General features: G+C 39.9%; 1 protein-coding gene across 6 annotated transcripts in view; it reads right to left on the bottom strand.

Annotated features, from left to right (window-relative positions):
* EML4 (echinoderm microtubule associated protein like 4) overlaps positions 1-25,396 on the bottom strand; it is a 218,051-nt gene that overhangs the window by 78,521 nt on the left and 114,134 nt on the right. For all 6 annotated transcript variants that reach the window (XM_019549410.1, XM_019549413.1, XM_019549412.1 and 3 more), the window contains exon 2: positions 14,976-15,158. In XM_019549410.1, the coding sequence (XP_019404955.1) occupies positions 14,976-15,158 (183 nt within the window). The remainder of the gene's footprint in view (positions 1-14,975; positions 15,159-25,396) is intronic.

Here is a 25,396-nt window from a genome sequence, read left to right on the forward strand (position 1 = left end):
CAGGTCAAAAACCTTTCAGACTACCATCGGAACAATTATACAAAAGTGCAAGAGGAGGACAAACTGTGAGGCCTCTAAATGCCCTGACAGATAAAGAACATAATATTTCAAACCAGAAACCTAAGTATGAATAATCAATCAGATGAGAGAAAAAGTTCCTGTTTTCCCTTGTACAAGGAGCAAACAAATGGAGATACTAAATTGATGGCATTACAACTACATGGAGTTAGTTGCTTGTGCTATGCCGATATGGCATCTCTACACTGAACAATAAAGCCTTCCTATGGCCTCCTGTACACATGCAGGTAAAGATGTGATGGGATCTAATGCACAATCCACACAATTGCACCTCCTGCCATGCCACAGGAGGCATGATTTTGGGATCATGCGTTAGATCCTATTGCACCTTATTGCTGGTCTAGGGGAAGCCTGGAAGAATCCTGGAACAGAACTGGATTTGGATGCTTCGAATTGATTCAGACATTTTACTGGTCTCCTGATTCGATTTGGCTGCTGAATAGGGCCAAATCTCCTCCAAATTGAATCAGCATCCAAAGCTTTGCACAGCCCTAGCAGTTAGCTGTGTTAGTCTGAAGTGAGGCAGAAGGCATTATAGAGATGAACCGTACAGACTACCTGAATCAAAGACATATAGGCTTTTATGAACAAGAGTTCATTTCATCAGATGCTAAGAGAAGTGAGGGAAGAAGGTACACGATCAAAATTGCACTTCCCAAATTTTGTGCAAATTTGATTTAAAAAGTTAACAAAACAAGAAGTTTTTAAACCACAGTCTTGGCAAAATAAACTTATCTTTATTCCAAAAATACATATACTTCAGAATTTATTTTGGCAATTTTTCCAGTGTTTTTTTCTGGAAACAAAATAAGCATTTTCTGTTTGTAGAAAAATGTAAAAGAAAGGATACTTTTTCAAGTAGTTTTTAAGGGAGTCACACATTTCACAATTGTTACGTGTATTCATTTTCTATATTACCACCATGATTCTAAAGGGGTGCAGCCAAACAAGATACTACGAGATACACAATAGCAGCTAAAAATAACCGTGCAGCGATGGGACTGCTCAACAATGCCAGTTACTATGCAGTCATTTAGTATTTGGTTAAGCAAGTACTAAATGACTGTGCAGTAACAACTACACAGTCCAATACATGTGTAGACACGCCCAAACTTAACGAAAGCTCTTAAGGGGGAAAATAGGATTCCATTCCATTAAATAAAATATATGCAGACAAAAAATGGGAATACATTTAAAAAAAATTAAAGGGGTGAGGGTCAAATCATAATCTATGGGCAAAGTGCAAGGAAACAGACTTTACGAATGAATGCTCTGTGGGGATTCAGTGTGGAACGGAATCATTCTAACCTATGCGGCAGAACTCCAGTGGAGCCAGTATACGTGCCACACCTGTGGAGTTTCACTAATGAGTTTTGGCTAGTGGATCTCTACAGTCTTCATACATCTCTAAAATACATTAACACCATTATAAGCTTTCCCCGCCTCCAGCTGTAAAAGTCTCTTTTCATATCAGCTAAGAAAAGACTGTGCTCCAAAGAACAATGTTATAATGAAGTAGCAGTGAAAATACAAATTCAGGATGGAGATCAATAATCTAAAACTTCCAAAGTGTGCATATCTGCCAATATTAAATCATATCAATTAGTAACATAAATGCTCTGAAATTTTTCAGACCGAATAGCACTCAGCTTTATCTTTTGGCACAGAAAAGAGCCAGATGCAAATGGAATGTAAAATGAGATCCAGTGTTTGGCGACTAGGATTAAAGCCAAATTGTCAGAGATCAAAGTGGTAAAAATGTCTTTCATGGATAATTGATTCATCTCTATTCTGGTAATTTTCATAGAATGATATCTTCTGAGTTCAAAAGAGCCATTTCATTAAACTGTCAGAATACAAGTGTGTGAAAGAAAGATAAGTAGGATTAGAAAGAGACCACCATAAACCTTTGTCTGTCTCTTTCAGCCATAGCCACACAGCTGGAAGTGGGGGGTGGGAAGCAACTGTCTTCTATTATCTAGCTTTACTTCAGGCAAAGTGTAGAAAAATATATAAGAGGCAATAGTAACTTATTAAAATGTGCATCTTTTGATAACATGATAGTTTTTATTTCCAGTTGCGTATCTAAGCATATGACAAAAGCAGACCTACTTCTGTCCTTCTCCAAATTAGGTAGTTTTTTATGCAGGGAGCAAGGATTTCTATGGGTGATATCTTTTACTGGACCAACTGCATAGCTGGGATAGAGTTAGACAAACTTTTGAACATGAGACATTTTTCAACAGCCTGTCTAAGATGATCCCAACTAAGTTGGTGCAATAAAAGATATAACCCTAAGAAATCCTTTCCCTGTGCATAATTTCTGGACCATCGTGGTTATAACAGCATTCTTACAGTACTGCAGTTTATCACAACTTTCACCTGGTGTCTTTCATAACGCTAAAGATTTTCTGCAGACTCTAAAGTATGCATACATTTTGAGATGACAGTGATGGATACCATAATGTTTTCCTTGTGTGTAAGGGGGGGGGGGGGAACAAGCAGGGAACCCATATATAATATTGTCTTAATTCACTATTTAATAGAGCACTTGATGGCCACAATTCATGTAAAACTAAAAATAATTTTGAATTTAAATAATACTTATTAACATCAAGTAAATTTTTAATCTTAAAATAACCCTATTAAAATTAATGATGACATTACAACAGCTAAGTTAATGTCTAAACTTAGCTATGTTTAAATAAAATATATTTGAATAATTTAAATTAAATTAAATATTAGCAAGAGCACATTTGCTACCAGAAGTTACAGGTCAGCACGTGTTAGAGATCTGAATTAGATGGTAATAACTACAGACTTCATGTATGGGGAAAGTATTTCCTTTGCTAAATTATTTTTCCCTAACTAGGTCAGTGACAGCAGCAGGAAGATTCCTTTCCTCCCACCATGTGGTTCCAGGCTCTTAGAGAAAAGTGGGAGCACCAGGCAGGGAAGAGGGACCTGCCTGCTACTGATACTATCCCTGGCTGAGCCTAGCTCCGCGTGAAGCCCAGCTGGAGTAGGCAAGAACAGCTCTACCCCCACCTCTACCTCTGCAGGGCGAGAAACAGTGTCAGCACTGGGCAAAGGGAAAATGGGAAAGGAGCAGGAGGTGTCAGTGAACACAGGGGGGAAAGGGAAGGGAATCAGAATTCTTACTTGCTTTGGGGACTTAAAATAACACCCCCCACAGCCACTGCTCTCCCGGTACTTTCAAAATCCATCACAATTTTCTCTTTGCTTTACATGTTTTGAAGTCTGCTGTTCATATAGATGAAGCTGTCTATTCAAATACGGTATTCCAAAAAAATTAACAGGCTTTGATGTAAACACTTTCAAAAAACAGTTTCAATATTCTCTACAATAAGTGTTTTGTATGTTTTCTCTTTTAAAAAAAAATAAGTTACACAACTAATTATTTAAATCTAATACTGCATTTCTCAGCTTGAACAACTCCTCACAGCAATGGAAGAACTACACAGGGCCATTTACTGCAAAATTGTTCCACAACCGAGTGGATGATTTCTGCAACACAAATTTCACTGCTACAACCCAATATCCCCAAATGTTAAGGGGTAGATCATACAATCACAGCAATTAGAGCTGAGATGTAATCATGAGTTATATCATTTTACTTTTCTTCTCTCCCTCTTTTGTTGATTTTGGAAAGGCTAGCCAATATTCATGAAACTGCATTTATTAAAATCTTCACAAAAATACTACTAAAAGGAAAAAAGGAAAAAAGAGAACATTCATGATAATTATAAACTCAGTAAAAGGGGGGAAAAAAGGGATTAAAGGAGATAGAAAGCAAGAGGAAAGAAAGGTAGAGAAAAGGACAAAAGTCAAGTTCCAAAATTTAACTAAGCAAGCTAAATTGTCAAGTTTTTGTGACTCTACCACTGGGCAAGAATCCTCTCTCCCAGACCCATTAGGGCCTTTAGATGTTTCCCACATCCAGGAAGGCATCCTACATTGTGGAATCTCTCCTGCCAGGTGAGCTATACATGGTATTAGTCCAAAGCCAAAAGGCTCAAGATTTACCACATAATTAGCTAAGCTGGCTCCCATGAGAACCAGCAGCATTCCAGGTCGCGGTGAGCCACAACACTGCATAACTAGAATCACTCCTTTGTGCCCTCTCTCAACCTGGAGCATATGATTAGTGTGGCCGTGTCCTCCATGATGACCCCTCAGCTCAGCAGTGCTTAGTATGTGTATAATTCCAGATATCCTCCACAAAGGATTGATGTGTTAATTAGCTCCCACTCATGACTAGAATTACGTGTTTTTGTCACAAGCCCTAGGATACACAGCAACCTGGTATAACTTTACATGCTGTGGCTCACCATGACCTGAAAACGAGTCAGTGATGAGGGGGACTGTGCTTAATGGGCACTACCATATATCTTATTTAGATGGGCTGTGGCAGGTTCTCATCAGAACGTTTGCCCAATGTGGGACATATGTTTTATAGTCATGGTCAGTGTTGGCTGCATTTAATCAACTTCATAAGTGGTTTCCATCGCTGAGCACACATGATGCCTTTGGCAGCAGTTTAATGATAGACACTGAATGTAAATACATTACGTTCACTAATGTATTTAGTGAAATTTCTTTGTATGTGATTGTAAGTCGAGGGGTTTTTTTCCCCTATGCCAATGAGGGGGAAAAAACTTTACCTTGGAATCGAGTAAGTGTCACATTCTTACAATGTGTTAAGAATGACTAAAACTTAAGTACAAACATTCTCTTATTTTTTTCACAAAGGGCACATGCAGACAGTCAGAAAACCAGGAAAAGAATTGATCTAAGTTATATGGTTTACTCTGAACAACCTACTTTAGATCAGGAGCAAACAGTGAAGACATTCATCTTTGCAGGGAGGGGATGCTCATGCAGCTTGTGCTGGTAGAGGCCCATGGGGAGGGGACACTCCTACATGCCTCTCAGTGTTCCCTGAGGGTACACTGAGCTATCAGAGATTGCTAAGCACAACTACACAACCAAGCCACTTCTGATTGGCTGCCAGGTGCAGCCAACCATGCCCCCAAGCACCAGCTACCTTACTGAAGACCCCCCCCTTGCCCTACCCAAAGGTTTCCAAAGAGCACCAAAGCAAGTGCCTTCCCTTATTAGTTGCCCCTGCCTCAAGGTCCCATCCTGGCTGCTTCCTGCCATAGCACCCCACTACCTGTGCCAAAGCCCATAAAAGCAGGAACTGTGGCATATCCTACTCATCACCCTGTGTGACTCTTGCTAGAAGCTGTGGCATATTACACACAGCCATCTGGATGCAGCTTCCTGCCCATGAGCCAGCAACTGGCCATCCTATGCAGGGCTACCTACCGCACCGTGCATTCACTAAGGATCCTGGACTGGGCCACTGACTTTCGTGGGCCATCCAGGATTGCCATGGACTCTAGGGTGCTCTGGCACCATCTCTAGGCCATCAAGTGCCAATTGTGGACCTGAGCCACTAGCAGCACCTGGTGGGGGCGGATCACCTTGGACACCTGGGACAATGAACAGTGGCCCATACTTCCCCACATAAGCCAGGCCATCCTCATGGGCATTGTTGGTCAGCTTCAAGCACAAAGCCTACTTCTCTCTCATCCTCCAGCGCATTGTTGACTACTCTGTAGAAGACGGAGAAACAGTACTACACTCCTCGGGTCCCCAGTATCATTGGCAGTGGTATTATCACCCCCCTTTCACCACAGGGGACCTGGCTTACCCTCTTCTGCCCTAACTCATGAAGCCCTACAAAGGGCAGCCGGAATGCCAAAAGGAACACTTCAACTATTGCTTGGGCAGGTGCCGCAAGACTGTGGAGTGTATCTTCAGCTGCCCCAAGGCATACTGGTAGGTTCTCAGTATGCACACCAAGGTGGAGGACGAAAACCTGGTGTGCCTGACTGTCGCCACATGCATCCTCCACAACATCTGTGAGACCAGCAGGGAGGGGCTTTTGTGAAACCTGGGCAGAGAAGGCGTAGAGTGCAGAGGCAAGCAAGAGCAGTGTATCCCCTCCAGGAGATTGTACGTGCTGGGACCCAAATCAGAAGGGAGTCTGGGTCTGCCAAGCCTTAGCCAACTACCTCCTGGCCAACAGAGATCATAAGGATTCCCCAGATAGGTGGGGCTGGAGGGCTTCAAGTCGCTAAGTGCCTGTGTCCTGGAACTAGGTGATAGCTCTCCTTCCACAGACTCCTGTGGCCTTTTGTGCCTGGCATGGCTGCCCACAACCCTGACTGGCAGGACACCTTCCCCCCACCCACCTCCCTGAAGGGGCATGCACAGGAATGTCATGCAATGAAGAGACATGCCTCAGTCTACAATGTTGTAGTTACCAAACTTTTCTGTTTTTAATTTTAAGAACCCTTCCTGAACACTGACTTGAACTTGGTCCCTCTTCCCATTGATGCAAACCAGGAAATTTTTGGAAGGGGTAGGGAGAGGGTGGTTTGGAAAAGGGACAAATCAATCTAAAAGGATGGTTAGGGTTGGGAATGGGGCAGGGGCTGGGGAATGCCACAGGGACAAAATCCAACATAGAAACTTGGAGAGGAGGGGTACAGAAGGGGGCTTTAAATCTGACACACTAATTCCTGGACTGGGGAGTGAAGATCAGGGACTTCTCTGTGTAGGAGCTGGACAGGTGGGTGATCCCAGATCCACCGTCTCCCTGAGAAGACTGCAGGACTGTGGGGGGAGGCGTTAGTGGGGGGAGACATTGCTACAGCAGGGACTGCAGATTCCTGGCACTCCCTCATGGGAACCCCAATCCCTCACCCTCACGACCCTCAGCCAGACCTGGGGCTCACCTCATGCAGCAAGACCAAGAACAGGGCCAGGGAATGCCCATTGCTGCTGTGGACAGGGTACTTCCCCACATTGGGACCTGGGACAGGAGACAGGTCACAGGGAAGGAAAAAGATTCCATGAAACCCCCACATGGCAGGTAAACTTGTTGTGTTCCAGTAGCATCTGCTGTGCTCTCTCCCTGGTTCCGAGTGCTCTTGAACCTGGCTGGGATGGTCCCAGAACTGCCTGGGGGCCGTGTTCATGGGGCAACTTCTACGGTGTGTGTGTGTGGCGGGGTAACCCAGGTTGGGTATCCAAAGAGTCTGTCAGAAAACCACTAGCACACCCTGTTTATTCCTGTACAAATGTACAAAAAAGGGTGCAGCAGCCTGGGTACAGTATTGAATCTTGTACTTTTTTCTGAAAAAAAAAAAAGCCTGGATATAGAGTTGAACCTTGTTGCCCACACACTTCCTCTTTTATGTCAGGGATTTATTTTGGAAGGGGTGTGGGGTCAGCTGACCCTGGATAGCCATTCTGGTGGCAGGGAGTTGGTGCAGCTAGGCCCATCTGGAGAGTTCTGGCCACCTGCATTTACTGAGTCCTCTACTAAGGATAGGAGAGATCAGGATGAACAGCCATGCCAGGCAGACTGATGCCCCAGCTTCAAAGCCACAACCTGAAAAACAGCAGTATACCTTGTGCCGTGCACCCCCTGGGGACCTGCTCCTGGGCATGCAGTTGTCCTTTCACCTTGGGGTGCTATTGTGTCTCCTCCTGCTGTGTTGGCTAGCAACTCTCTGCCCCCCCCCCCCCTCCAGCGGTGGTTTATTAAGATGGGAACTGTACATAAAACAGAAAGCATCATTATTCCCTTCTATTTAGAAATCCATGGTGCTTCCACAGCTTGAATACTGTGCCCAATTCTGGCCCCCGCACCCCAAAAAGGATATAGAAGAACTAGAGAAAGTAGAGAGAAAGACAAAAAGGATTATTAATGGTATGGAGGGGCTTCCATATGAGGAAAAATTAAATCGAGTAGACCTATTCAGTTTAGAAAAGAGATGCTTGAGAGGGGACATGATAAGGGGTTATAAAATGCTAAATGGCAAAGAGAACAAAAATAGGGATTTATTATTTACTATATCTCATAATACAAGAACTAGTGGGCACAAAACAAAAACAGTAAGTAGCAAGTTTAAAGCTAACAACTGGAAGTTCTTTTTCACACAGTGTGTAATTAGTGTGGAATTACTGCCACAAGCTGTTTTAGAAGTTGACAGTTCAGCCAGATTCAAAAAAGGATTGGACAAATTCATGGGAGAAAAATGTCACCAGTTGCTACTGAGCTATGTTGCTATGATAAGGGAGTTAGGAGATAATTGAGCTACGTTGCTATAATAACCTCTGAATTGGATCTGTGCATGGGGCAAAGGGAGGTTAGGGCAGCGCTGGGCTCTTTCTGGCCTGGTGGGGGGTGGGGACTGGGACAGGCTGCACTAGGGATGGGAGGCAGCGCTGGGAGTTGGACTACAGAGAGGGCCACAGCCATGCCAAAATTTGTTGTCACCCCTCTCACAGCACCACTGACACCCACACGGAGCACAGCCTGGTCCAGCCATCCCCACCAGAAAGACCCCGGTACTACCCCAGCTCCAGCCAGCAGAGGCAACCCACTCTCTCCCCACACGCAGTTCCAGGGGCATGTGCCCCCTCCTGGGGTGCGTGCAGCGGTGGGGGCCACCTCCCTCCCATGGCCCCTGGACAAGCTAGTCACGGCTTCATCCCATGGCCCGGCCCGTCCTACCTGTGCTGCGCCTGCCTCTCTCCCTCACTGCAGGGCCTCAGTCTGCCCCCCTACGCCCCTTCCCTGCCCCCACAACAGACTTACCAGCCAGATGCTACTCTTCAAGCTGCCTGGCTGCCCACCTGGCCACAAACATATATACATGGTGTGGCTGCATGCATGCACGGGGCATTTATCAGCCACATTATCTGTCACATCAGGCAAAAAAAGCCAATTGCCAATACTGCTAATTTTCCCAATATCTGTATTCCCGATCCAATACAGGACTGAAGTATCAGTACACCTCTACTCTCTTCCACTGTGTGATGCAGGATACTGGGCAAAATGGACCTATGGTCTGACCCAGTAAATGGCAATTCTTATGTTATGCCTTCCCAATGCCATTATGCATCATGGACTCATCCTCACACGCAGTGCCTGCAGGCTGCATTTTTGTCTTACATTCATTTTGAACCCTGAGAGGTCTTAATGGGTTTCCCAGGCATCAGCTGTGATACAATCTGTCTTGTTGGCAGCCAGAAGTGCTAAAATACTCCTTGCCTTCCTTTCTTCTCCATTGTTCAAGTAGCCTTTTTTTAGTTCACACAGTGGATGGTAACTGCTGTTATCAAATAAAGAGGCGAATGACATCAGTTCTTCCAGGTTTCCACAAAAAAACATTTCCCACAAAAATACAGCACTTGTAAAAGCCTATTACTGCTGAACACTTGTATCTTAGTTATAAACCCCACCAGTCACAATATTGCCCTCTAAATACATGTTCATAAATGCAGATTGTCAGTTTACCAGCTGAGTAAACTGCTATAAAGAATCATCATTGCTTCCCAGTTATGTGGGTATCTACACAGATACAGAGGTTAGGCTAACAATTCTGCTCCTAACCAGAGTAAACTTCTAAGAATAATCAACACCATTTTTGGACAAATATTATCCTTCTTTTCTGCTTTGCATATTTACTTTTAGTCCGCTTAGTGGTTTCTGCAGAAATGTTGAAATATTATAATAACCCCCCTTCCTTTTACATTTGTGTTGAGAGGATTTCCTGTGTCAAGAGCTGATTAGTGGAAAATACTGAGACAGAAACTGGGCTGTATAAAATATCTTTTTGCTGCTTTGTTAGTTGCTTTCTAACACGTAAGTTGTAGTCTTCTATTGGATTTCCCTCTGCCCTCCTCCCCCTCCTTTCACTGTGTCCCTTTATCCTGACACCTTGCTAGGATGAGTTAGGTTTCCTAATGAAATGCCTCCTCATCTAGTTTAATCTAATCCAAGATGTGAAGAGCTACAGACACAGAAAGTAACCATTATACAACTCATAGCTCACCTTTCAGCATCTCAGGGATTAGACTGCTCAAGAAAACACTGGATGGACCAAAAACCCTATTGGAACAATGTGCTTAATGATGCACTACACCTCTGTTGAAATCTCTCTATTTACTGAAAAGGTTTCCACATAAAGCCATTAATATATCAACAGTAACTGCAACATAAACATTCAGACAAGAAAAAATACCTCTGATATTATGATGCTAGTAAAATGACTAGCTTTTATCTACAGCAGGCACAGATGCTAGTCAATGAGAGATAGAGCATAAGAAAAGTAACACAAGATTATTTTAAACTAAAAAGCCCAGCAGGGACAAATTACAATAAAGCAGTTTGCCAAAGGCTTTAGGAGACCTTCGACACAGTGAGTTTCGATATTAATGACTGGGTTGTTGAAAAATGGGAATGCAAAAAACTTTTTTGTTTGCCGTTTTCAATATGATTTTAGTCAGTTCACAACTCATTTTTAGTTTGTGGAAAGTACCTCTTCAAAGTTACTGATAAGCGACTTACAGGAAATGTACAGAGGTTTTGAAAGCTGTCTCAGCAACAAGTTAGAAGGAATGCTCTTTAGCATAAATATTTATTAAATACTGAGTAACTTTTATAGCATAGCCTTTTGGTTTGAAGAAAAACTCAAGATTATCTCAGCATTCATTCAAAATTCATTGCAATTTTGTATTTCAAATATTTATCAAACAAACTTCTAAATTTTGTTTGACTCTGAATTAAAACTCTAAATTATTAAAGCATCTAGACATGCATCAGGTGTTCACGTGATATCCTTAAAAAGAATACTATCCTAAATCAGGACTATAGCAATAGAATTTATACTGAGCTAACCTCCCCCACCAGAAGAATAAACAGGGTCTGCTTTCTTTTAAATTATATTGTAGAAGGCTATGGACTGAGAGTTAGGAGTGCTATAGCACTACTATCTGTGATGAAGAATTCAAATTGTAGACCGCAAGAGTTAGATAACAGTAAACAGTGAATAGTGAAAGGTTGATATTAATTAAAATCTGTTATACATCTGCAATCACTTCTCTTAAGAATATGAGACTTTCCTAAATCTGATTTCTGAAGGATGATATAATTTTCTATTAAACTGATTCTCATTTCCTAAAAGAACCTATTTTCCTTTATAAAAATACTTACAGCTTCAGATGCCTTTATTATACAGAAAGCAAATATGCTAGCTCTCATATTACAAAAAATATTTTAAAAAACCACTAACATTTTATTATATAGTCAGATTGTGGAATGCATATTCCAAATATTAACTTCTCAGGCTAAATTTGTACAGGCATCAAGTTAATTCTTAAAGTAAAATTTCAGTCTTGTGCACAAAATCAGTGACTGTTAACAGCCAAACATTTTATGCAAGTTCACAGAAAATCAAGTTAAATATTTCTACCATTTAATGGTTAAAATTCAAAGCATCCTAACTGAAGCTACTCCATTAGTTATGTCTGTAAGCAACAGAGAGACCCAAGTAAAATTATTCTAGCTCAGGGGGCCTGAGTAAATTACAAGGAGGTAAATGATCTGGGATTTCAGGGAGAATTTCATCCGGACTAAATAAGCACTTCCCAAACCCTTTTTCAATTAAGAATGTCCATCTGCTTTCTCAGTAGACAGAATAGAGACTAAAAGCCAGAACTTTCCAAAGAGCACAGTGGTAATGCCAAAATTCATCTGCTTATCAGAAAGAGTCTAGGAAAAAGATCAGCAGTGTGTTTTATTATATAAAAAGATACATAACACACATCCACACACCCTCCTAAGCTCTCATTTAGCTTGACTTGTGGATTCTAAGCATTAAGATAAAACTGAATCTTTCTGAACAAGGTTGCAAATTACCGTTCTGTGGCTAAATGTAAATAAAAGTTAATTGCAGTGCTAGTTAAAAACAAAAAACAAACAAAAACAAACAACCCCCCCCATCCAAAAAACCCGAACCCCATGTCAACATGGTATACTTACAGTGCAAAGCAGGGATACCCCAAAGCTCTGTACTACCTCTTAAATCAGAAGTCACAGGCAGGCTGATATGCACTAGAGTGGGCAAACTAAACCCTGTCACTTAGCAATGATAATAGCATACTCAGTGCTGCAGGTTCAGCTACAGTGCTTCAGGTTCAGTTCTCCTCAGACTAGGAGGCAGCCTGTAGTGGGAAGCTCAGCATGCTTCAAGATGTGGCTTGTGGATACAGTAAGTTTACCACATAGACATTACAACAGATTTGTTTCTAGAAAAATGTTTGTACCCCTTAATTGCACTGGACAGCAGTGCTCAACCTTTCAGACCCATGAGCTAGATGAGTGGTGCACGGCCAGTTAGCAAGACAGATCCAGCATTGGGGTTGAACTGCAGGTGTGATCTGATGCAAGGGCCGAGTGCCACAGACTGGCCCTGCACACAGGCTCGAGTCTACATGCCAGATCCAGCCTCAGCCTGGCCCTGAATGCTGACCCTGCCCCACGCACAGAGCGATCCCTTCACCAGCATGATGAAGGGCCATATCATTCGGTTTGGAGGGCTTCACACAGGTTTGGAAAGTTGGCATCAGGGGAGCTGCAGCAATTAATGCTTCCACCATTCCCCTGCTGCCAAATTTCTGGACCTGTGGGGAAACCAGGAGGCCAGAAGACACAAGGTTGAACACCACTGCAGTATATGAAAAGATCATCCCTAGCACATTGATGATGTTATATTTATTACTGATTTCACTTGAATGAAGTCTTATTGAATTTTGTATTTAGAGTTCCCTCTCACTTAAAGAGAAGCCAAAGGCACCCAGTAACTCAGGAAAAAAAAATCAAACCAACTCATTTAAACAATGAATTAGACATTAAGTACCTTCAGGTTAAACTTTTACCACTCAAGTAGGAAAATGGTGGCCCCAAGTAGGTAAATTTTATCCATGGCTTTACACCAAGGGTTTTCAACCTTTTTTAAGGAGTGTACCCCTTATGGTGGGTAACCCCCCCTTCTGGAGTGTACTCCCTTCCCGATGGGTGGAGTGGGGAGTGGGATGCTGATAGCCAGCTGGACACGTAGACAGCAGGGTATAGCGTGCAGCAGCTGCACAGAGTGGTGAATGGCAGTGGCAGGGGCTGGGGATCTTGCACACAGTGACCGCTGTTGCCATTCACCACTTCATGCTGCTGTCACACACTGCTTCCCCGTGCCACCATGCACACCCCCTGGGGCTGTCCCAAGTACCCCCAGGAGTACACGTACCCCCAGTTGACAACCCCTGCTTTACATCAAAGAGATTTCTTTCTCCCATAATGAGCAGTTTGCAAAGACTTACTGACAGACTTCTTAGCATTTAACTTAGAGAGAATGTTTGATAAGGAAGTTTTAATATTGATGAAATATCAGTTAAATGTTGGGTAAAAGAAGGCTGAATTCATAATCACAGATGATGACTGCCACCATTCAGCAAATTATCAGAATGGCAGGATTCAGAGTCTGCCAATTAAGTGTTAATGCTTCCTTTCACTTGGCACAGGGACTGAAAAAATTATAATAATTTGACTGCCTTACTCTTCTACATCTAAAACATTTACAAGGTCTGCATTTTCAGTGTTCGCACTTTCAAAATTTATGTGCGTGGATACGTGGTACTTGTGTGATGCAAGTGCACACAAGTGCCCATGTTTGAGCTTGCATATGTGCATAAGCATACCTGGGACCTGCTTCACCATTCTGTTAGTTACTCGTTTCATGCTATTATCCCTCCTGATTTAACAGTAGTGGATCATAGTTGTGAATCTAACCTATACATAGATTGACAGGATTACATACAGCAATGCCCACTTTTTATTTTGAAAACAGAAAGGCTTGCCCCAAAGCTATTCAAAAACAGGAGCTGGTGAGAGCGGGGTTTATTCGTTTTTTTTAAAGAGCCAGGACATTGGGGCCAGGAAGGACAGTCAAAGACAGGGCTGGGAGAATGAGGGGGGGATGGGGCCTGCTTGATTCAGAGATTCGGCCGAATCGATGGTGACCAAATCTTTTAATCAGATTTGGCCAAATCTATTTGGGACAGCTATTCAAATCGCCGAAACAAATCGCTGTCCCCCAAATTGGCTAAATCTGAATCTGAAGTGAATACTAGTCACTTCATACAGGCCTTAGAAACCCAAAAGTTCTGCGACTAGTGGTAACTTGGGAAGAGTGAAAAAATGGTAAATGTGTAAGTATAACAATTTATAAAAAGTCCCCTCAACTTACATTTCCCTTCTGAGATGGCCATAAGCTAGAATTCATTATTTAGCCAGCTTCTAATAAAAGCCTTCAATTGACCAGGTTTTCCCCCAACTGCAGTTAGCTGGGAAGAGATCAAAGATTTTCTGGAAATTTGGACCTCAGGCTACAGTTGAAACAATCCCACTGTACAGTCTCTTATCATTTAAGCATAACAAAATCTTTTTAAGAGGAGGAAATGGAGTTTCATAGAAGAGCCAGTTACAACAAAGATGAATGGGGTGGGGGTGGGAGGAGGAAATCTCTCATTTTTCAGGTATCTATTGGCATGGACAAACATTCATTTGGGAGCAGTTTCCAAAGGGGGAGTAGCAGCTGTTTCTCCTCAAGAGCCGGCAGCAGCTGTTACATTCTAACTGCTCCCTGTACAGAAGGCTGTAGCGATACAAGTGAGTTAAAACACCTCAACTTTGACCTTGGATGAAACAGGGTTGCTACATTTGAATAGCTAAAGGCTTGTGTACGCAGAAAAACACCTACTGTACATCACCCAACAACAGCCCCCCTTCCCTTTTGAAACCATTCCAAGGGATGTGCACATCTTAATAAATAAAATCTTATTGAAAAGTAAGCAAATCAAAACCAGCATAGAAAATTGCAAAAATTAATATTAAAAAAGTGAAAATCTGTAAAATAAATTCCAACAAACACTACTCCACAAAAATATATCATTACCTTTACTAGGTGTTGATTTTCTCACAGAGGCTACATGGTCTTCAGAGATTGCAAGGCGTCTCAACACATCAGCCAATGCTGCTTTTAGCACAGTGATTTCATCTTCTTGTTGCTGCACTCTCAGTTCGAGAGCTGAAAGACGGTCCTGGACATCAGATGTGCTTGCAGCAGAAATGCTATCATCTATTTGAAAAAATGAAAGGGGGGGGGATTTTTAATATATTTTTAAAAGCTGGAATCCACTAATTAGAACTACAGTCATAAAAGGCACAGTGCAACCTTGTTAATACATACGTTTTGGATACTGAAGACTTTTGGATAAAGAGGGATTGGATAAGGGAGGAATAACTAAAATTTTACAAAAGAACAAGATTAAGATGGTAATTTGGCAAAGAACTAAAACATCAAGTCTTAAATTGGATGTTTGGAAAACAAAGTCACATACTATTGGGAACAAGAAAACATGCTACATAGGGCGTGTATGGCTACATAGGCTGTATTTTCTTATTGACTACAAAATAAAATGTTGAAACATTTTACTTAAAGTCATAGAAAATTAAAGACATATTTATCAGTGGAAGACCTATTTTTTCATTCCTAAATTTCTTTACACACACAGTATCTGTTTGAGCGGTATTAGAGAATTACAAAACTGCAGACAGACTTTGACCTGTATTCTGCTGCAGCTGTTAATAAGGAATTCTAAATATGATATTTCATTCTAAAGCAAGAGATAACATTTAGAACATAGTTGAAATATCTACATCTATATTTATATATATCCCTAGCCAGGACCAAATTGCATGAAATGACAACTCCAATTTAAGCATTACAGATCAGAGATCTTAACTTCTTTTCTTTTTCCATAACACCAGCGCATGTTCCAAAAAAATACACTACATTTATAACATTTGGCCTGAAGTGAACAGAACAGAAAATAAATATGCTTAGAAGGTTTCCAAAAATCCATTTGGCCACACAGAGATAGATTAGTATTGAAAGTATAATCCAGCCAAATCTATTCTTCAGTGGTAAAAAGGAAATTACAGCTTCTGCATGTTCTTTACCTTTGATGGCTCTTTGCTTTCTTTCTGCCAGGCCCAAATAACACATAACAGATTTTTATATTTAGTTGCTCCAATAAATTGGACTCGACTCATTACAAATGGATTATAAAAGTACATTACCCAAACAAAATGCATTTAATGTATTACTTAATTGATATAATTCAATAGACCTGATCAGGGCTTATTAATATTCAAAATGAAATTCAAGTATACAAATAACAAGCATAAAATTTTTTCTTATTCTATATGGATAGATGGCATAAATGAACATATCCAAACCATGGAAAGCAAACCTACAAATGATGAAATCTAATGTTGTTAAGCTTGTTTGTATTTTCTGAATTTTGTTTGCCAATATTATAAATTGAAATAAAGGGAAACTTGATCATTCAACAATTACAATATAAAATCTTAATTCTGGAAGCTTCTCTTATTAAACACAAACCCTAATCCTCCAATATCCCCCGCCACCACCACATACACATACCCCCACACAGGAGTATCCTTATTGAACTAGATGACAGCAAATGCAAGACTAAGGCCAAAGCATTCCCTTAACTAACCCCAATGAATAAGACAACTGATACAGTTGGGATTTTTAAGTATCAAATTGTATTAAAATTAGTAGAACTAACATTTATAAGGAATAACTGAAGAAGCATAAATTCAATACAATTGTAATATATAATACTGATACATTAGGAGATGTATTAAAAATAAATTACAAATGAAGTATCAGCACAATTAATCATCCTCATTGCCAAATACAGTAGCAGGAATAGACAACAAGACAGTGGAATAAAAGTCTTCTTTGTACTACAAAGAAATTTTAAACTAGTCTTAAACAAAAGCTATTGTTAAAATGAAACTTTGGGTTTCTTATAATCCCAAAGAGCACAATGTTACAGAGCTTTTGGTTGTAGTCGTGTTGGTCTAAGGATATATGTAGGCAAGGTTCTTTGGGTAGATGTGGTATCTTTTATTAGACTATCTGAATAGTTGGAAAAATTATCTTTGCAAGCTTACAGGCACAGGCACCCTTCTTCAAGCACAGGGAGTCTCTGCTGTTGGTCTGAGATCTCAATCTCAGGCATTGCAGGAGATCTTAGACCAACAGCAGAGACTCCCTATGCTTGAAGAAGGGTGCTTGTGCCCGAAATCTTGCAAAGAACATTTTTCCAACTACTCAGTTGGTATAATAAAAGATATCACATTTAACCGCAGAACCTTGCCTATGAAGAGCACAATGTAATTTATACTTCTGCAACACAGAAATGTTATAAGCGTTCAGCTAAATCTGAGAGACTCCTCACCAAATTAAAAGAAAAACTTAAAGGAACAACTATAAGCCAAATGTTGTCTGAAGGACAGTAAAAAGAATGCTGACATAAAAGGACAGATTCACTCAGAATATATCAGCAGAACTATTAGGAGCATTACATTTGATCTTAAACTGGTAGCAATCCAAACAAGACAATGGAGCCATCATACACTATATTTCACAATATTCCCAAATTCAAATGACTGATAGAGAAATACCAGTAAAAGATGAAACAAAGCAATGGAAGTCTTACAATAGGAAAATTCCTGAGCTCTGTGAGTATACACTAGAGCATTGTACAATAAGACAGCAGCCGTCTCTTGCTTATGCTTAAATCACAGCTTAAAAAAAAGTGATTACATACTCCCTGAGTGAAGTCCATATAATAGTAATTACCAAACCAGGAAAGGATACACTACTTAAGTCTGTTAACCTATTTCACTGATTAACATAGATGCTAGTATTTAAGCAAAATGCTAGGTGACTTAACTTTGTTTTTCAGCTATGACACCGGGAAAGCCTGTTCTTTGCGATACCTGGATTTTGTAGAAAGCCATCTTAGTCACTGTAATAAGCCTTACTTTGCTGCCCCACAGACAACTGTTACTCCCAATAACAAAACTATGACATCACTGAGAATTAAAAGCAGGAAAGCAGTCACTCTTCTGCTTAGATTAAATTGTAAAGACTTAAGAAAATAAGCCTTTTATAGTGAGCCTTAACCTTAATTGATTTAATTCATTCAATCTATTTAGTTTATATGAAATCAGATTTAGAGGTGGCCTGATCACAATCTACAAGTGCCCACGTGAAGAAAAGTTTTTACATAGTTTATGGCTTTTTAATGTAGTAGCCAAAACCGGAATGGCTAGAAGCTGATGTTGGGCAAATTTAGACTAATTAAAAGGTACAACTTTTTAATAGCAAGGTTAATTAACTCTAGGAACAACTTATCTAGAAATATGGTGGATTCTCCATTACTGGGAGTCCTTCAACTGAGACTAAATATCTTTCTAAAAATGGAAGTTGTGAACTTAGTGATGAAGTTACTGCAAAAAGTTATTTGCTCTAAAGTCAGATAGGGGAACTACAATTCTTTCTAGCTTTAGAAATCATTTTCTATGACTCTTAAGAGTTAAAAGAAGAATCTCCAAGAAGGAGCAGGGTATTGAGATTCACCCTGAGGATCAAAAAAGAATATTGGGAAAACAATGTTAGCTTCCTGGACAAAAAGGCATCAGAATAAAAATGAAAGATTAAATTGTGAAATATTATATACAAAATGAGTTATCCCAAATATTTAACACAGGGTTGCAAAGAATTCACGCAAAGATTAGATTTCTAAAAACATGTAGAAAACTAAAACAATTATGTATATAGCTCATATTATCTCAAGAGATGCCTTGATAGTAAAACTTGGAGGCTAGGGACAGATACTCCAGATACACTGGTTTAAGTGATCAGAAACTGGTTAACCATGTAACAGAACAGATGTTCAGTGAACATAAACCAGTTTGAAAATTTGAGATAAACCTGGTTGAATGTAGTATTAGACTTAACTGATTTGGCTCAAACTGGTTTATGCAATGTCTCTCCCAGACCTCTTCCTGGTTTAAATTAAACCAGAGTCCCCCAGGATCCCAGCATGCTCTCTGGGATGGGAAGGGTTCTATGCTTCACAGCAGGGCTAGTCCCTCCCCTCAGCTCCCTGGCTGCAGCTCCCGCAGTCTCTGCAAGCACCTGCCTGGCATCTGTTCCCCCCCCTCCCCTCCCCACCCCACTCTCTACTAAGCAGGCATTCCCCATCCCTCACAGACACCTCAGCATTAGCTATCAGACAACATACTGGCTACCTCTGAGCTGTGGCACATGGGACAAAGACAGAATCAATGAATAGCTGGTAATTAGGGGTGTGCAAAGCAGGCAATATTTGATTTGGATTTAGATTCGGCCTGATTTAGGGGACAGCGATATGATTTGTTGATTTGGAACACTGTCCTGATTTGATTCGGCCAAAGCTAAATCTGAAGGTTCTGATTCGGAAAATTGGCGACTCGGCCAGAGACCCAGCCTTATAGGTTTTTTCTACACACCTCAAGGTACCAGGCGTGTCTTGTGAATGCTGAAATAGTGGGGTGGGATAGGGCGTCCTCTGGGAGTGTGTGTGGGGGCCACCCACATGCTCACTGGTAGACCTGGAAGTAGACCAGAAGTACTTCTGGTCCACTCCTGGGTCTGTCACCAAGTGCACAGGAGGACCCCCCTCACACTCCCGTGGGACACTCCATCCACCCTACAATCTCAGAGTTCATGAGCTGCGCCTGGTACCTTGAGGAATGTAGAAAAAACATAAAACATAGCAATAAACATTCCCTGCTCGGCCGCTTGGGGGGGGGGGCACGGTGGAGGGCTTCCCTAATCACAGCATTCTGCCCAGACCTGGCCATGCGCCCCCTCAGCTCAGCAATTTGGAAGGGAAAACTTTCTCACAAGATAATGCCTTTGTAGGAAATAGGTATCAGTGGCCCTACCCATGATTTGATGAGGACTGCTCTAAAGCTAAAACCTCTTTTAACAGAAGTCTTCAAGGCATACAGGTCTAAAGAAATTTATGCCAGTTTCCCACAGTTTAAAACTAAACTAAATTATAAACAACTCATAGCTAGAAAGAAAGAAAGAAGAAACAGTAGCAAATGAGGCCGTGGGAGCCACAGAGAAAAAATATAGATTGTTGATATTTTTGGGACATTACAATTAAAGGGACAAAAATCCCTTATATACATATTCCTGAAGAAACATGAGTTTTGTTTTTTTTTTTAAGTTTTAACAGCCTACTGGTCAGTAAAGTGATGGCTGTTTGCTGAAGAAAATGTTATCTGTTAAATTACAAGCTGATTATTACCTCAGCTCTGAAACTCAAGTAAGATCATGCATATCCTTACAGAGTAATAGAAAAGCTCCTTGCCTTGATTCCCACCCCCACCCTCCCCCCATTATCTTCAAGGAATTTATCAATTGGTGGTGTCCAATCTTGACAAAAAAATATACTTTAAGAAGGCATTTATCCTAAGTATTGGAATGAAAACATAATGATCTTAATCTTAAAAAAATCGTGATTAGAGAAATCCTGCAGCATACTGTTCTATTAGTCTTATGTGTATTCTAGCCAAAATATTTGGGAGACACCTACTTTCTCGTCTATAAACATATATCTCTGAAAATAACATTTTGGTAGAAGAGCAGACTGGTTCAGAGAAGTTTATTGTTTCATGGACCATTGCTAAGGGTTATATTATTTGGCATCACAATATGTTTTAAAAAAGAGTTTGAAATAAGGTTTGATATACCCGTAATACATCTTATTCACAACTCAAGAGATTTTGTTTTAGAAGGTCACACTATACATTTTAAGCAGTGATTTATTTTGATATTTTTCAGATTAATATTGAAGCTACATCAGAAAACTGAATTATTATTTATTTACCAAAGCCAATTGAAGCAGATACTTGTGAAGTCACTTGGAAGTGAACTACCTCCAATTTACTAGATAATCATAGATTTTTGGTGGATATTTTTGCCACGATGTATAAGGAGCACATCAAATGAGCACTGCAGCCATATGTTATAAACTTAGGGCTTTCTTCACTTCCACATGTTTTCTCATCTTTGATTTCTTCTCTCTTTTATGACCTGGCAAGCCTGCTGCCATGATAGGTTTTCCCTTATACCATACGATTCCTTCACCGGATCTCAAATTAATGGAAAGGCTATACTCAGAAACTTATCCCCCAAGACTTCTGGAATAGTCTGCTCAAAATGTTTCTCTTTTGTTTCTGCTGCCCCTTCTACCTCACATTTAACTCCAGACTCCTCCTCCTTGCCCAGATCTACCCCACCCCCAACAATCCTCTAATTAATTTAACTTCTTGAAACGTTGAACTTTTAGAGAGAGGTAAGGGCTTGACTTTGTGTACACAAACTTGCAGAGACATGAAGGCTGATGGATATGTAATCAGGTCTGTTGCCTCTCATCTCCATATACTGCTCTTAACAAGGATTTTCTCTCACAAATCCAGAGCATGAAAACTGAAACTAGGCATCACAGATACGCTTAATGGGATCTTCTAGAATGAGCACTGAGTCCCATTGGGTAAAGTGGTTTTCTTTAATCTTTACTAATCTAGAGGAGCCCCTCTCTGGCAACCCCATAAAAGTGAGCCCTTAATATAGTGCATGGACTGTTGTGACCTATTTATAAAATTTTTCTAAAAAGTTTACATGAATATACTGTCTCACTAGTATATTATTATAAATTGTAATCCCTATTCTATATCTTTGAGCTTTAACATATCTTAAATTAAAAATCTTTATATAGATTTATTTTTTTTAAAAGCACCTTAACAAATATATGACTAAATAAAAAAAATCTGATTGAATAAAAAATCCAATTAAAACAATGTTGGTTTTTATCCACCCTGCAAAAAACTGGCAGTAACATTAATTGACAAGGAAATCTTATTAATCATTGCTTACTATTCAAATACAGATTTTAGCATGTGTTATGGGATTGCTGGTGCCCTGCTTAGTAGTTTCCCAAAAAGACGCGGACATGACAAGGATGTCTGCTTGCTCTGCTACTTTTTAATCTACTTCTGAAGGATCTAAAACATGTTAATGGAATCAATTCCATGGACCCATGATATTGAATGATTTTGTCTGTCTTACTTTATGCAGATGATGCACCTTTAATGTCACAGTCCCAGACAGGCCTCCAAGGGTTATTAGATGACTTTCAGCAATACTGTGACTCAGACAGTTTGGAAGTCAACAGTACTAAATCCAAAGTATTGTTTTTGGAAAACAAAAGGAGGAACTGAATATTTATTTAATGGAAAAAGGGACTAGAGATAGTGTTCTCATTTAAATACCTTGGAATTTATTTTTAATACAAATCTGAGCTGAAATAAACACAGCAAAATGTAAGCATTAAAACAAAACAATCTTTTTACAGCAAGATGGGCAGAAGGGTGGCACTGATAGCACTAAAGGTCTATAGATTCAAGGTGCAGTCCATTTTATTGTATAGAGCAGAGCTATGGTATGCTGACCCCATAGTTCATTCAAAATGGGAAAAAAAATTCTAATTTATTTTGAGGGCGAATTTTATCTTTACCAAAGTCTATGACAGGGGTGCTTATGGAATCTGAAATGGGCTCCCGGGGAGGGGAGGGCACAGTGTCCCAGTGTGTATCAGTGTCCCCATACTTCAAAATGACAGTTGGGGTGTTTTAACTAAAGCTTATCGAACAAGTTTGAGTTAAAGCACCCCAACCGTCATTTTGAAGCATGGGGATGCTGATACACAAGATGTGGAGACTGCCTGAATAATTTAACCTTAAAGAATTGTTTTAAATTCATGTTCCCCAAAGCCCATGTTTTAAATTCTAAAGTCAGCCAAACAAAAGCTAATTAATTTTAACTTTTTGATATTTAGTAAAAGTGAAGCAATAGTCAAAATTAATTGATGGATTTAAATAAACTGCTTTACACTTGTTGTGTTTTGTTATAGTACATCTAAACACAGGACATTGGTATGAAAAATGGAAATAAGATTTTAATCCTCATGGATTTTGATATTAGGCAATTTGGTTGTGAATTTCTTTAAGAATTTCACACTCAAAATCATCTAAAGTTCAGTAAATGGAAACACCAATTTCTTGCCAGCACTTAAGATTTGTCCACTCCAACCCAAACTGGGCTGTTTGGGTCACCTGCCACAAAACACTGCTGACTCCACTGTAAATCTGTTAACAGATAGAGCCATTTCCAGTGCACTAGGACAATTAATGGATAGAACTCCCCAACACAAAACAGTATGGGGTAAACTGTTTCCTAAGGTCGCAAGCCCCATTACTTTATCAAACACGTGGTCACTGTCCATTCAATGACATTAATTTCAATGCTTTCTAAAAAGAAACAGAAGCAGCAACAAAATCTTACAGTTCAGCAATGTTTAAGATGTCTCCAATCATCCACTGTATTTTTCTCACAAATATAGTTTTACTTTATCCAAACAAACTAAAGTAACTCTACTGCCATTTAATTTAAATTTATGTATTTCATTAAAATGAATCAGTAAATATTTCCAGTGGCTCAAAATAATCCATTGTTTTCTTTAGTTATGCAATGCAACATGTGCAACCAATGTTGTGATAGAACTAATGGTATAAAATCTACATTGGAATATATATAAAAAATACTTTTTACAAAATAAAATACTGGGCACTGTAGAAGGCAATGACAAAACTATTGATTTTACTAAAGTCAGGACTTCATAGTTTGTAGTTTCTCAAGTTTTCTATTATCAAATGATAGTTTTCCATTCCAGGATGAGACTGTTTTAAGGGAGACAGCACCAGGGTGCAGGGATTGGAGGTCACAATTTGCTATTTTGAATTTTATAGATGGTTCCATGTATATGCATTTTAAATAATGTTTTTTATCAGATGTTGCTACTGTTACTATAACATGTAAATTCTGTTATTTTTCACCTGAATGTGAACATAACTGAAGTGGTCACTTGAGAAGGTAAAAAGTAACTACTTTCTAGATGACAACTGATGGAGAAAAGAATCCTGTGACACGGTAATAGTAAGAAGCTAGACTCTATGACCCAGGCAGTCCTATGTACCTATGTACACATTTAAGGTGTAATAGATAAGGTACAGTTAAAATCTCCTGAAGGCAACATCTTAATCACCATGACTTATAACACACATCAGTGGGAAATTATAATGTGCATTTTAAGAAAGAATTACTTTGCTTGTATTATACATCTTAGAGGAAGGCATGGTTTAAATCTAATGCTCATTAAACTTGTTTTACACTAGTCCTGGAGATCCAAAAATCATGGTTTTCATACAACATGTACAATAAGAGGTACAAAATACTGCAGAATGCTCCATGATTCTGTAAGTTTACCTGACTGGTGAAATCACTCAGAGTACATGGGATAATTCTGCTTCTCTGCCCATTTAGACCTTAAGAGGTATCAATTACAACCACTCCAAACGTATTTCTCATGGGCCAGACAGGAACATTAAGGCAACAGCATTTTTAAAAAATCGTCTTCTTAGTAAATAACTACTATTCAATGGTATTTGGGATGGCTAGATAAATTTCAAAGAATCTCATGCCCATCACAATACAGTAGACCCCTGATTTACGTGAGTAGTATGTTCTGGGGGAATTTCATGCAAGTCAAATTCGCGTAAGTCAGGATGACTTTCCCCATAGGAAAAAACAGAATAGTGAGGCGTTGCATACCCCAGACATACCTTAGTTATAGCTTTTTTTCCCCTTTTCTCAAAGGAATCACCTTTAGGAGGCACGTCTAGCATCTCACCTAAGCATCTTGAGATGCCACTACCACAGTGGCACTACCACAAGCTTTGCTTGTTTCCGCCTGCAAATCTTGTGAGGCATTTGCATATATATGAGTGTATATAAGCTAATCTCATGAGCATTTGCATATATGCATGAACGATGTGCATCTCAAGGGGCATTTTCCAGTCCGGACCCTAATAAAAAAATTGTGTAAACGTGAGGCATGCTTAAGTCAGAATCATGTAAATTGGGGGTCTATTGTAGTTTCAGAGCACCCATTCATCCAATTATCAATCATCTAAGCCAAATACTTCTTGTATATATCATGTCTGAACAACACCAGGGATCTGATTTTAGAAAAAAGCAACATTTAAGAAAAATAATTCTAAAAATCCCAGCACATGGAAATTTAAAACACAGGGTGGAAAAAAAAGCAAGTACTTGAGCCAATATGCCACACAAACCACAGATATTTTTACACCCCCTCTGCCAAGACAATCGCACAAATTTTCCCTTTAGTATCAAAGCCCCATCATTGTGGAAACGCAGTAGAAGGTATCTATATTCTCAGGACTAAAATGCAGATCCAAGCTTATGATGAAAGTAAGCATGGTACCAACTACAGTCCATTCTCATTACAATGAGGG

This window comes from Crocodylus porosus, unplaced genomic scaffold, assembly GCF_001723895.1.
Source record: "Crocodylus porosus isolate Cpor-Errol unplaced genomic scaffold, CroPor_comp1, whole genome shotgun sequence".
Lineage (NCBI taxonomy): Eukaryota > Metazoa > Chordata > Crocodylia > Crocodylidae > Crocodylus > Crocodylus porosus.